The sequence below is a fragment of the Ptiloglossa arizonensis genome, chromosome 8, assembly GCF_051014685.1.
Source record: "Ptiloglossa arizonensis isolate GNS036 chromosome 8, iyPtiAriz1_principal, whole genome shotgun sequence".
NCBI classification, from domain to species: domain Eukaryota; kingdom Metazoa; phylum Arthropoda; class Insecta; order Hymenoptera; family Colletidae; genus Ptiloglossa; species Ptiloglossa arizonensis.
Window position 1 is genome coordinate 11,261,751 of NC_135055.1, and position 13,292 is coordinate 11,275,042.

At 31.2% G+C, this 13,292-nt stretch overlaps 1 protein-coding gene across 1 annotated transcript; it reads left to right on the forward strand.

Moving 5' to 3' along the window:
• The first annotated feature begins 7,952 nt into the window (after nucleotides 1-7,952).
• On the forward strand, nucleotides 7,953-13,070 carry LOC143150672 (uncharacterized). The gene is made up of 4 exons (XM_076319119.1): nucleotides 7,953-8,159; nucleotides 8,761-9,443; nucleotides 11,681-12,153; nucleotides 12,404-13,070. Exons 1-4 carry the CDS (start codon nucleotides 7,953-7,955, stop codon nucleotides 12,565-12,567), a joined length of 1,527 nt encoding a protein of 508 aa, XP_076175234.1. The 3' UTR covers nucleotides 12,568-13,070.
• Nucleotides 13,071-13,292: the final 222 nt, after the last annotated feature.

Consider the following 13,292-nt stretch of genomic DNA (forward strand, 5'->3'; position numbering starts at 1 on the left):
GCTATATTATGGGAGCTTGTATGCAACTTGTCGCAATTCTTTTACCGTATTATACGAAGGTCTACTGTAATATGCATTAAAAGTTAATAACAAGCAAAGATATGAATATCATTTTTGCATATTCAAAACACTTAAAGAAATTGAAATGTGCACGTACACTCCTGTCCACAAGTCGCGGAATACTCATCGAATGTGAAATATATCTGAAAAAATACTAAGTACTTCTTTATTTGATACATTGGACAATAAAGAAAATATAGAGGGTAAGCCACTTAACTTGATGTCATCAAGTTTCTGTATAATTTTTTATAGATATCTCATTCCACTGATTTGATAGATCAGTTTCCACAGTGTTGGATTTTCATTTTACGAAGACGTGTTCTGGTCTTCCTTGAAACACTTTTACTACTTTTTCAATTCATACATATCATAATTTCTACTTTTTTGGCTACGTTTCTTACGTAATTGTGCGAGCTAGGTTTGAGTTAGACTATCTTCTAATACCGTTACGATTTTCGAATCTTTTTCTACGATAATTCTATCATTGTTCTAATTAGATTAATTGCACAAGTACCCAAGTGAAACGAATCTGCAATAAACGAGACTATAGGGCTCTTGCTTTCATTAAATGTTGTACCGTGTCAAAATATTTGGATAAGACTAGCATTATTTGAGATTCGCTCTGAAACAATATAGTTTTAGCGAATTCAAAGTATAGAATGTAAACTTATAAAGAGATCCCACAGTTAGTCTCCCGGGGAGATTGTTGAAATTGTGAATTTAAAGTTTGTTCGTAAGAAAAAACATATACTGGAACGAACTATTTTATAGAATTATATATGTATAATCATACTTATGATTAAGGATTGAATCATAATTGTTCGTAAGAAAAAACATATACTGGAACGAACTATTTTACAGAATTATATATATATATATATATATATAATATTATATATATATATATATATATATATATAATTATACATTATAGATGGTTTTTCTTACGAACAATTGATTCAATCCTTAATCATAAGTATGATTGAGTCCTCTATCCTTTCGCTCATGAATCTTCATTTCTTAGCTTAAACATTTCATTTTTAGAACATGAGCACATGAAATTGTTGCAAATTTTTTAACTTTGAATACATGTTTTTGCGATGGCCTGTTTGGCAGCTACGAGTTGTGCTAAATTTAGCGTATTGTGTTCAAATGATTAATAGTTCACTGTGTAGAAACTTTTAAAATACATTAACTTATCCATAAAAATAGTAAACATTAATATTCATCGAACAGTACGTATGTAAATAATTTTCGGTGAGAGCTTTATTTCCATTAAAATTACACAAAAATTAACAGAAACGAGTACCTCAAAATACTTTCTAATAAAAATTATGTGATTGTGCAAAATTTAATTCTCCTTTAGATTTATTTAAAACATTTCTAAACATTTCTACACAACGAATATATCAGAAAAACTTTAATAGTCATTATGCTTTAATAGTCAAAATATGATCAAGGTACTTTAAGACGTGTATTTTCGTAAAAAAACATTTTTGAAAATATTTTTGGTTACCTATATATGTTTCTCTTCCTCAGAAAATAAAAATTGGCGGGAGTGTGCGCGCCTATTTCATAAAAGTTTGTAATACGAGTGGAATACTTGCTTTCAGGAAAAATGTTTGCTTCTTCGTATTTTTATGCGCCAACACATCCAACTGTTGAGGATCAGGTTGAACTTGCGCGACGAATTTCGCATTCATTGAGCGATGTGAAAAACATGAAAAGTAAAGGTCAATCTATGTATGTAAACAGGAAGAAACGATCCGTGAAATGGATTCACGATGGTAACGGTACGTACATACAGAAATTGTTGCATATTCAGCAATTTAAGAAACATTGAAAACGTAAGATGAAAATGAATATTTATTTTAATTAAGCACATTTTTAACCTTTACAATTAACTGGTATAATGACATTTTGGCCACGTACCTGGTATCCTGGGGTCATTTATAACCCGTTACTGTTTTGTGTGCACAGTGATGAGTATTGTTGCTATAAATGATATTAATAGTTGTACGGAATATGTACAAAAAAGAAACAATGTATTATTCAGACGACACTAATTATATTGGTAATTATACAGAAGAATATGAAACTGTACATGAAGAATAATAGAAAATTTAACGTAACATCAGTGATCCAACGATACCAACTACGGGTTAATATTTTATATTTCGTATGCATTAATTTCGAATATTTTAAAATTATTTGAAATTAATCTCTCCAATGATTGCACGAGTTAATATATTATAGGTATGGAAGATGTAGACGAGCCTTCTACTCCACTTCACAGTGTAAGTAGTGTCTGTTTTATTTCACTTTGTAATATGCTCTTTGTATTAAATTATTCAATATTTTTTTGGTACTGTAAATTGTCCACTTTTTTGAAAATAATTTTAGTATGTCTATTTTTCTATGTTATCTCGTTTTCTGTAATATTAGTCGTAGTTTTGTTCGAATATTATCGATATTTTTTAAAACCTTCATAGTTGAATGTAAACCATTATACGAATTGTTCAGTGTTCTCAAAATTTCCCTCGAAGTTACGATGAAATGCATTATAAGCCTTATTTTTTGTATACAAAAATAACAAATGCAGAAAAATTTGCAGTGTAATAATAAAATATTTATAAAAAGAAATTTGAAAAAATATATAGCGTAGAATTTGAAAAATCATGTAACATTTACCTGTGGAAAGTCACTATACGGTTGGTTTAATGAAAGGAATTAGAAATGGAAGAGATCATTTTTAATGTGCCGTACTATTAATGTATTATTGGTATTTAATGGTCTTAAAAATGTTGAGTTTTAACTCAATTTGTGTTGAGAACGAGTGGCCAGTTTCGTGCTTTTTTATACAGCTGAACGAGATTTACAATTTGAAATACAATAATGTCTCGCATAATGTCCCAGATTGTGGCAGTGTTGGAACATTTTGTGAAAAAGGTGACAAAAGTAAGAACAGTGAGAGTGGACAATCCTACAAAAATTGAAAAATCTCTTAAAGAAGAATTTTAAAATAAACACCGACTTTGACAATCTTTAAAAACTATCTTTTCTCTAGAATCAAATTTAAACATTTCTGATGAAATTATTATTAACTAGTAATCCGTGACGAATCATTGTTCCGACAAATCAACGGATCACATACATATAGAAGAAGCTTATCGTGAAAACTATTTTTTGTTGTACTTTTTGTCTACATTTACTACACAATAGTTAATATGACCGTATCTAATATAAGAATGAACAGTATATTTTCGTACTTCTTTATTGAACACCTTTCTTGATACCCCTGTAAATTTATTCTAATAATCAAATGTTTGGGTGTAATTGATTATTCACGATTCTTCTTAATAAATTTGTATGGATTCGCAAATAAGCTGATTTTACTTTCAATTACTTGTTGTAAATTCCAGACATACTTTTTTTAGAATACTTCAGACAAATTAGGTCACTACATTTAGCTACATTCGGTCATACACACAGCACAAGTATTTTATCCCCTCCTTCATTCTAGATGAGTTTTTTTTTAGAAAATCATCCGTAGGTATGAGAGTAGAAAATTGTTCAATCTAATGCGCATTTTATCGCTACTAAAAATTGTGGATGTTGACAAATACTTGTTAAGGTTAAATGATTTTAAGAAGGGCGAGAAAAAAATAATATTGCAGGTTTCTGAGGCCACACAACTGCAGTTAAGTGCAGTTACATCGAATGGTTAGCATAACTATGGGACATTATGTGAGGGAAAAATTGGAACATTATAATTATCGTGATATTATTGTATAGTACATTAAACAACGCATTCCATTTCAGGTTTTCTCCTTGTAAATACGTAGGGTTCCACAGTTCAGTTTGAAAATACCAAATTGTTCTCCGATTTTTCAACTACAAAATTGTATACAAAAAAAGAAAAAAATATAAAGGTAGTAATTTCTTGTCCGAACAAATGATTGCATGTACACTTCCTATACGTCATTTGCAAGGATTAATAAAATATTTTATTCTATTTGTAAATTGCAATCTAACAACCATTTATAATGTATGCTTATTATAAAGGAGAATGTTAAACAATGACCATTTTAGGTTCGATTTAAAAATGGAAAATTTATGAAGGAACATTTAGAATGTCTCCCAAGAAACAAAAACTATCCTTATTTTCCCGGATGATAATGGGAAAGTTGTTAGGAATGAGTCCAAACTTAGGAATGCGATAGTGAGTACCTTCACCTAATCGTTATCTATCGTTTCCTTCTTCTTCGGATATTGAACCATTTTCAAATTTTCAAAACAAATTTAAATAATAGCAACCGAAAATGGAGATCGAGCGAAACGGAAGTACTGTAAAATAATTGCAACGTGAGAACAATCAAGAAGACGTTTATCGCAATAACTTAATAATTAAAATATGTATACATGTATATTTGAAGTAATTATAAATTACAGAAAATTAAAGTAAAAAATTATTAGTTTCACAGTGAACGCGTTGTAGATTGTTATTACAATGTACGATTTTATGGTACTTCAGTTTTCTTCAATGTTCAAAGAAGAAGATGAAACGTTACGCTTAGGTGAGTTCGATCGCTGTCTCATTCATGTCTTTGGACTCATTTTTAACAACTTTCCCATCGTCTTTCGGAAAAGGATATTTTTTGTTCCTTGGGAAATATTCTTAAAAGTCTTGTATGAATTTTTTATTTTTAGGTGAAGTTAAAAATAGTCATTTTTTAACATCCTCTTTAACCAGTATTTACAAAGTTTAATATTGTATTTAAAATGTTCCATTAGGATAAAGTTCCTCTGAAATGCATGATGAATCCACATGGAAAAGTGTTGGATATACGTGGCATCCAAGCTTTGGGCGAAGAAGTAAATATTGAACCAATGCCGAAAAATCCTGAAAAACTCTTCAATATTGTTCGTGATCTAAACAATCAAAGAGGCCGCGGTAAACATTTTACTTGTATTAGAAATTTATATAATTAACCGACTACGATCGAGCGTAACGATAATTAATTTGACGAATTGTCGCATTTACTAATGATCAAATGTCAAATACGTATAATAATTAGAACGAGTGTCTATAATGCAGTAGAACCTCGATTATTCGAATGTTTTATTATCCGAACCTTATGCTTTATTATATAGGGAAATTTATTCGATTTGTTAATTATTGATCAATTGATAGTAAAAAACGATAAATTATTATTAAAACTATTATATTACATTATTATCATTCCGTATTTATAATTACTTATTGAAGTGTAACATTCTTATGAATTATCAATTTTTATTTACTTCTTTCCGAAATTTTTTTCGTCAAAATATTATCATTCGATTATGCGAATATTAAATACCCCAAGTACATTCGTATAAATCAATGTTCTACAATAGCTAAATTGCAAAGATAATAATCGAACGAGAATCATTAAATATTGCACGTTACATGGATACGTAGTTTCGTTTTAAAATTAATTTTATAAAACTGTAAAGACAGTTAAACGTGGTAATTATTTATAGGGGCCGAGATATTCGCGAAACGCAGGAAAAGGTCTGAAAAATGGGTGGTAGATCAAGATCAATCGCAAATATCTAGCACACCAGGTATGCCAAAAACGTCAGTGTATCCAAGACAACAGGTAAGATTTGGTTTTGTAAATAGTAACTTCTTCGGATATTAAGTAAAGTTAACTAACGATATCGAACGAATGTATATTATTTGACCATGTACAGGAAATGAATGGAAATTCGAAATATTTGAATGTATCACCATTTACACCTCTTGTACCTGACCCACTCGCCGGGAAACCGTCATTTTACAATCCGTTTACCGTGGACTTGTCTTTAAACGACACATATTCATCTACAACCGGTACGTAAAACACAAAGTCTAACCTACTCTAAAGAATTTAGTTGGCACGTTCATCTGGCAATGATCCATATTATATTTCTGTTTGTTCGAATTGTTTTCAAATCGTAAGTAGATAGCAAACAGTTTCCCAGGACTTATATTCAAGTTAGAGTCTGACTTCACGTTTATTTCTATAGAAGCTAATTTATTTTCTGCCTCTGATCCGCTTTTGTAGATGTAGGTCTGTTTGTAAAATTGCTGCACAGTCCGCTAAAAAAGAGATTCAAATACCAAAGGCGTTGATATGTGCCGAACGTATAGATCGATGTTAAACTTGCCTGTTGAAGCTCCACGGAGAGTGCAACGACCTACAAAGGTTTCAATTGGCAAACATCATCGATGTTATTCAATCGATGCGAGACTACCACCGCATTCTTTTTCGTTATATATTTAAAATAAACAACTGCCTGTACCTCGTTGCCAATTGATATCTGTACACTGATTAAACCAATCAATGTGGATGAATATCTAATTTTATCAGAGTTAATAAGTTTCGACTGAGAAGCGAACGATCTTATTAATGTCAAGTCAAAACATATTTTCTATGGTATTTTACATTTCTTTATCAATTTTTTTTTCACGATATTAATCTCTCGCAGTACAACGGGAACTGTGACATCGTTGTTCGTTTAAAACGTATACAAAAAGTGAATGTTTTTCCAGGGAAAGATGATTATGAATTTATATTAGGAGAAATAGTATTTTCCTCGCATAAAGTTATCATCTTTGTGAAACAGTATTAAAGACTTCAATTTTCTTTTTTCCATTATTCCATTGTGTTGTTATTATATAGCGTTTCTTTTATTAATGAATATTATAGAAAGGAAATAGAAGAAGAAAAAGTTTCATTATTTCTTTGAAGAGGTACAATGTTCAAATTATTTTTCAAAATGTGCAATTGATTTCGAGTTATAAAAGTAATCGTGCTATTTTAAATGAAATGAGTATGTACGTTACTATGTTACATATAATTAAATTCTGATAACTATATTTATATAATATTACAGCAAAAGTAATTTTCTTTTCACCAAAAGAAAATTAGTTAATATATTTCCAGTGAAATGGTTTTGTGAACTCCTTACTGATATGGAAGGTTTAACAGTAGAACATTAGTTGCATCTGGGCAACCATTTTTATAAAAAGGTTCATTAAATATTATAATTTCAACGACAAGGATTTATAATTAAAAGATGCTGGGTACGAATTCCATATTGAGCTTCTGAATCTTTCGTTTAATATTATTTTTGTAAACTATTTCTTAATTTTCCACTTTCCTTTTCAATAGTATAACCCATGAAAATGAGAAAATGTTTATATCATTCCTTTCTTAATCTACGAAACGTGCTACAATAACATAGATGGTTAGTGGTGATTATAAAGACTATGAAGGATCTTCTAATGGAAGATTATAAAGACAAAGATTCAATTTTTGAATAAAATTACAATTCTAAACCGTCGTCATACAATAATCTTTGATTCGTTTTATTATAAATGATCGTTTGCGTGAAGAATCGACTCGACTCGACAATATCGAAATTGGAAAATTCCAAAAATGGCTAACCAGATACAGTAATATTCTACAGTGTCTTTGTACTCGTTAGTCCCTACAGTTTGAGTTTAATTTCGTTCAAGATCCTCCTTCGGTTCGTGGACGATCTTCATATCCGAAAAATAAGAAGAGTGGATCATTCGTTCTTATCAGAATTCATTAATTTTTCCTACCATCTGATTGATTACACATAGTCGAGTGTGTCGTCAAATACGATTACAAATTTTTTATTATACCATATTTATATCAAAAAACGAAATCATTTTTATCGCCGATCTAGACTTAAGATCAATTGATCATTCGGTAACGTAGGTAACTGGGTATGTACGAAATAACCAATCTCGGTTGGTAATCGATTAACCGTATCTCGTGATATAAGCTATACATTCTATACGGAATATTCCGTTTCTCGATACAAATGGTCAAATGGATATAATCAGTTTTGTTTTGTCAACGTGGTCGGTAATTGTTCCACTTGCTGATAAAAAAATATTCAGATTTGATCGATTAATAGGGTTTCAGCAGTGCATGAAAAAGATAACAAAAAATGATTCACTTTTTCTACTCTCCAAACACGACTCTATTGGATTATTTTTTATTCGAGAGTTTGCAAAAGCATCTTCCTGGGAAGGGGTTGAGAAGTATTGACAATCAAAAGGTGCTTGACCGAATTCTTCATCGCGTAATCGGAGCAGGGGCGAGGGAGGGGGGTTCGTGTTGATGCTTCCATTATGAAAGAATTTTAAAAACTTTTTCGTTCCTTTATACATTCATAAAACTACTAACATCGATATTCATGAAATTCTAAATATACCGAAGAAAGAATAAAAAAGGATCGAATTTCGAGATGTAGTTATTTCTATTTTTACATATAAATATAAAAAAAAACGTCACCTCTCTCGTCAATTTGAAATTTCTGATTCCGTCACCGAGGGATTGGAAAATTAGTAAACGAACGGAAAAACATAAAAAAAAAATGCGGAAAAATATATCGACGATCAACGAGTGTAAATAAATTGTTTCCTGTTACTTCTTTCGAAACGAGTAATAGTATTTATATCATTTATGGAATTGTCCTGTTATTTTGTCCTGTACCATTCATTTATAAAAAGAAACGAAACGCTGAATAATAACAACGTGAACATCCTGTATTCATGAGGACGTTATCACAAAAATGATCTCTACCGAATGCGATAAGACTTAATTGACCGAAAGTAATTACGTTGGAAGTTAGAGGTTGAAAGAAGACTTTATACTTCGACCATTATACGTTCCTATAAACGTTCCAGACAGAAATCAATTTCGTTGCAACGGTAAAGAGTGCAACCACTTGACCGAGGTGAAAAAGATTTATCTCAGAGAAGTGGCCGTTGGTACTGATAATGATTTTCCTCTCGATAAATCTCGATCGTCGATCGTTAAAAAATCACGACGAATCACCTTGGAGCCTGATATCGAACAGCATAACATCTATCATGCCAGAAACAACAATAATGAAAATGCTGCAATAACATCAACTAACACTAACAGGCGCAATTACAATTATAACAAGGCTTCGCTGAACAGATCTAATTTTTCTAATACACAGAATGCTACTAACAAAGAGGGCAAGTGTTATGTCAAGGAAGAATACGTAACGGAATGTGTACAAAGCGCGATTAACGATAAAGAGAAACTCGTAAATAATCAACGAGAAACCGATGCAATTCGTATCGATAGCGAAGGGAACGAATACACACCAGTACCGGTGAAACAATTGATACAAGAATTCGAAAAATCTTGTAGACCGGTTCTGCAATATAAACAGATCAGCCCGAAGGTTATCCCAATTGTGCAGCACTGTTCTCTCGACAATGACATAGCGCGATTCTTTGAAACACGAAATTCCGTCAAGTACAACGAGGGTGAACACAAGAGGTGAGACAGAACGAAAATTACGATCCTGAGTTCATTATCGATTATTTTATTAAATGAAATTCTACGCTTGATCGATCGTTTTTAACATAGGTCCTTTAGACCGTAATTGGACACGATTCGTGCAAATTTTACTTACTGCAATTATTTTCATTTTTCCCATTTCTTTGTATTTTAAATAGAATGGAATATTAGGTATTGCTCTTTAGCTTCTGCAACGTTTGTGGAGGTGTGTTACTTAACGATTGAAAAATATTATTTGTAGATACAGGGAACTTTGGCTCGCAATAAGAATCAGCTAAATTCAACATTTAATTGAGTTTCGAGTGCAAAAGGAACGAAGTAATTTAATTTTTACAAAGTGAGGAGCACAAATTCAAATAGTTTATTGCGTATGTTTAAATATCGAGTTTGAAAGTTCGCGTAGTTTATTGATTAGACATTAATTTATTAGTATTCTTTATTTGTTAGACAATACATTTAGCGAAAAAAGAAAATTTACTTGAAGCAAATTCGAACATCAATTCGAGTTTCCAGAAAATAAAAATAAGTCGTTCGTCAAAAGTCTAAATTAAGAAACTGGTTGCTTAATTTGAATCGTATCATTAGACATCGTGTGTATTTAAATAAACGTATATATTTATTTATTTTTTAAATATTATATTTAAATATACGTGTATATTCCGAATTAAACAAAATGTAATACTTATGTTACAAGTATGTTATAACTATTTTTATATATTAATTTTTGGCATCGATTCATGTATTACGATAAAAAACTTTCACTCCACTTTTATCATCAGCTTATAGCTTACATTCAATCGTTTCTTCTATATTTTCTTTGCATATTGCACAAAACCAGCTACCTGTTTTTTGTAGGTGTATTTTTCTTTTTCCTCCTCACGAATCTTTTTAAATGCAACATGTAAACGCGTACTTCAAATAGATTGCTATTGATTAAAAAATGTTGAGAATAAATAGAAAACGAAAATAATGTCTAAATTAAACCGGTCTAATTTGAGCAACCAGGTGCGGTATAATTTAAGCAACTCAACCTTCACGAAGATTTTGTCACGTACACACACGATCACTTCATTTAGCCCAAAGATTTCTTACAGAATTACCATAATGTGTCGTAAATTGTATATGAAATGTTCCATCGAACTGCTCAAAATTCAATTTCAGTATATAAAAACTCAACTATTTTTAAAAATGAAACTCAATTGCATACTGTAAATATCGTAGCAATGTAGATAATACGTGTAATAAATAATATTACTGTATTAATTTAAGTTGATAGTATCGCAATCCATAGAACATGATGGATATATTGTAGTTGATAATCAACAATGGTGACTCGTGTGTTCCAATTACGGACTAATATTAAACATCTCAAACTTTTATGTTCACATATTCGATACGATACTGTATTTAAACGAAGTTTAAGAAATCTAATAGAATATATACTTGTAATTTTATTCCGAACGTTCCATAATGGTAGAACAAATTGAAACATGTATACTTCTTATTGGTCGAAAGAAATTGAGAAGTTCTTTACAATTTTCCAACCAAGGTTACCTGCATTCTAAGCTTGAAATCAGTCGATAAAGAACCATCAGTACGATAGTTGAAAATTGAATATTTTGTTACTTTTATCTTATCCCGATCAGAAGTTTTTTTAATAGTTGAACAAGATTTTCCCGATAAACATGAGTGTGAATTCGATCTCGATCAAGTTGTTTTTCAGTTAGCTAAAGTACTCTATCGCTTCAATATTTTCATACGACATTTAGAAACTTTAGTAGTCGTATTTTACATTGCACTGATTCCGATAAAAATTTCCCTATTTAGCGAGAATAGCGATGATCGTGCAACGAATTAAATACAAACTATTATAAACAATCTACAAATACGAAGAGAACTTTTTAGTAAATATTTCGTGGTCTCCTCCTTATACAAGTTTCTACAACGACGCCTCAGATTGCAAAACGGTAAAGAACATTTCGATTTCTCGTGATTCTATAAATAATTGCACCGAACGAATAGAACTATCATAATTTTAAACTCAGTCTTCTCACGCGTACACAACAAAATTCATTTTATAAACATTTTTCATCGAACCTAGAAAACGATCAAGAAGCGTACCGTGGATAATTAGAATTTCACTTATTAAACTTTCATTGAAATCACATTGAAAATGTCACGGGGTCGGAATTTGATTATAATCAATTGCAATACAGAATAACCGGCAAGCAAGTATACGAAGAACCTGTAAAGCTTCTCAAGCAAGCTCAAGATCATTGTAATAACGGTTATGTGTCCACCGATGATACAGAGTATACGACCGATGAATCCGATTCCCAGACGAACGAGTACGGTAGCGAGGACATTATTTATCGCGAGAAATCGGAATCGTCGAGCATGATGAACGGTGATCAAGAATACTCGTCTATGTACCACGAAGAGTATACCAATCGACGTCGATCCGTTACTTCTGAGGAAGTGGAGACCTTCTGCAACAACGGGGACGCGAAATTTCTGAATACAGAATCGGAAGTGCCCGCGGAGAGCAAATCACTTCTACTCTCTATGCTAGCTTCTCAAGAAGATATTCTGGAGACTATTAAGCATTTGCGTAGTACACCAGTTCTGGACAATCTGTTGCACAGTGTTTCACCCGACTTTAAGTACACTGATGTCTGTCCAGATGTAGGCAAGTTAACCCGCACGTGTTTTGATTCGATTGAATGTGTACATTGCCACTGAAACTTTAATCTCGCTTTGCAAAACTTTGACTGCTTTCGTAGACGTTACTGCATGTTACATTTAATTACACTGTTGCAACGATGAAAAGAAAATTCGATTTAAAAGTCAATGTTCTTGAATTTACGACGTACTCCAATTGTAGAATATATATAATCCTATTCGGTGTAGCGTTTGCTAAACGATACTTGTTATTGCAGGTAAAAAGCTTTACGAAGAGAACAGCTATACAGGACCGAAGCTTGCTAGTGTCAACAATCTGGCGAATTATAATACCGCACCTCGTGGCTGGGATCAGTCTTTAACTTACTATCGACCAATAAAGTTTGAGAAACCACAAGAAATCGTTTATTCAGATTTTTAGACATAATATATTTATTAAATCAACGCTCTTTATATGGGTATGTTTCTAGCAGTGTAAATACTATTTTCTTGTTCAATGTCGATGTAATTTAAAATTATAATTGAAGAGATATTATTATTGAAACTATTTAACCTGGAATATATGGATCTTAGTAGAGCGAAAGTAATTCTTTCGAATGTGAACATGTAAATTATGGATCTGTTTCTCGAACAACGTATTACAAATTATCTTCTCTTTGTCCTTTATTAATAATAGACTCGTCTAAGTCCTGATTTTATGAAACAAGTATATGAACTTCTTCGGGAACGAGTTTCATAAAAAGTGAAAAATAATTTTACGTTAATTATGCAACATTTTGGAGCTTCGTTTGCTTGATGTATCTAAATATCTCTCCCATTATTGAAATATTGATCTTTATTTATGCTTTTGACAGTGTTATTGCATTTTACTTTATAAAGTACCAATATTATAATATTATATGAATAAATGTTGTTTTCATAATGCCTGATGTATTTTCAAATCTCACATTCATTCTGTTACACGAAACGTTATTTTAATACATTTCAATATACCTGTCTTTAATTATTTAATTCATAGAAAAGTAGAACAAATATATTTCATACTAGATTTAGTATGCTGTGATAATTTTAATTAAAGGCTTCGTAAAATATTTAAACTGCTTGTCTTCTCTCGAGAAGGTTTATCTATTAATGTGTAAATGTTAA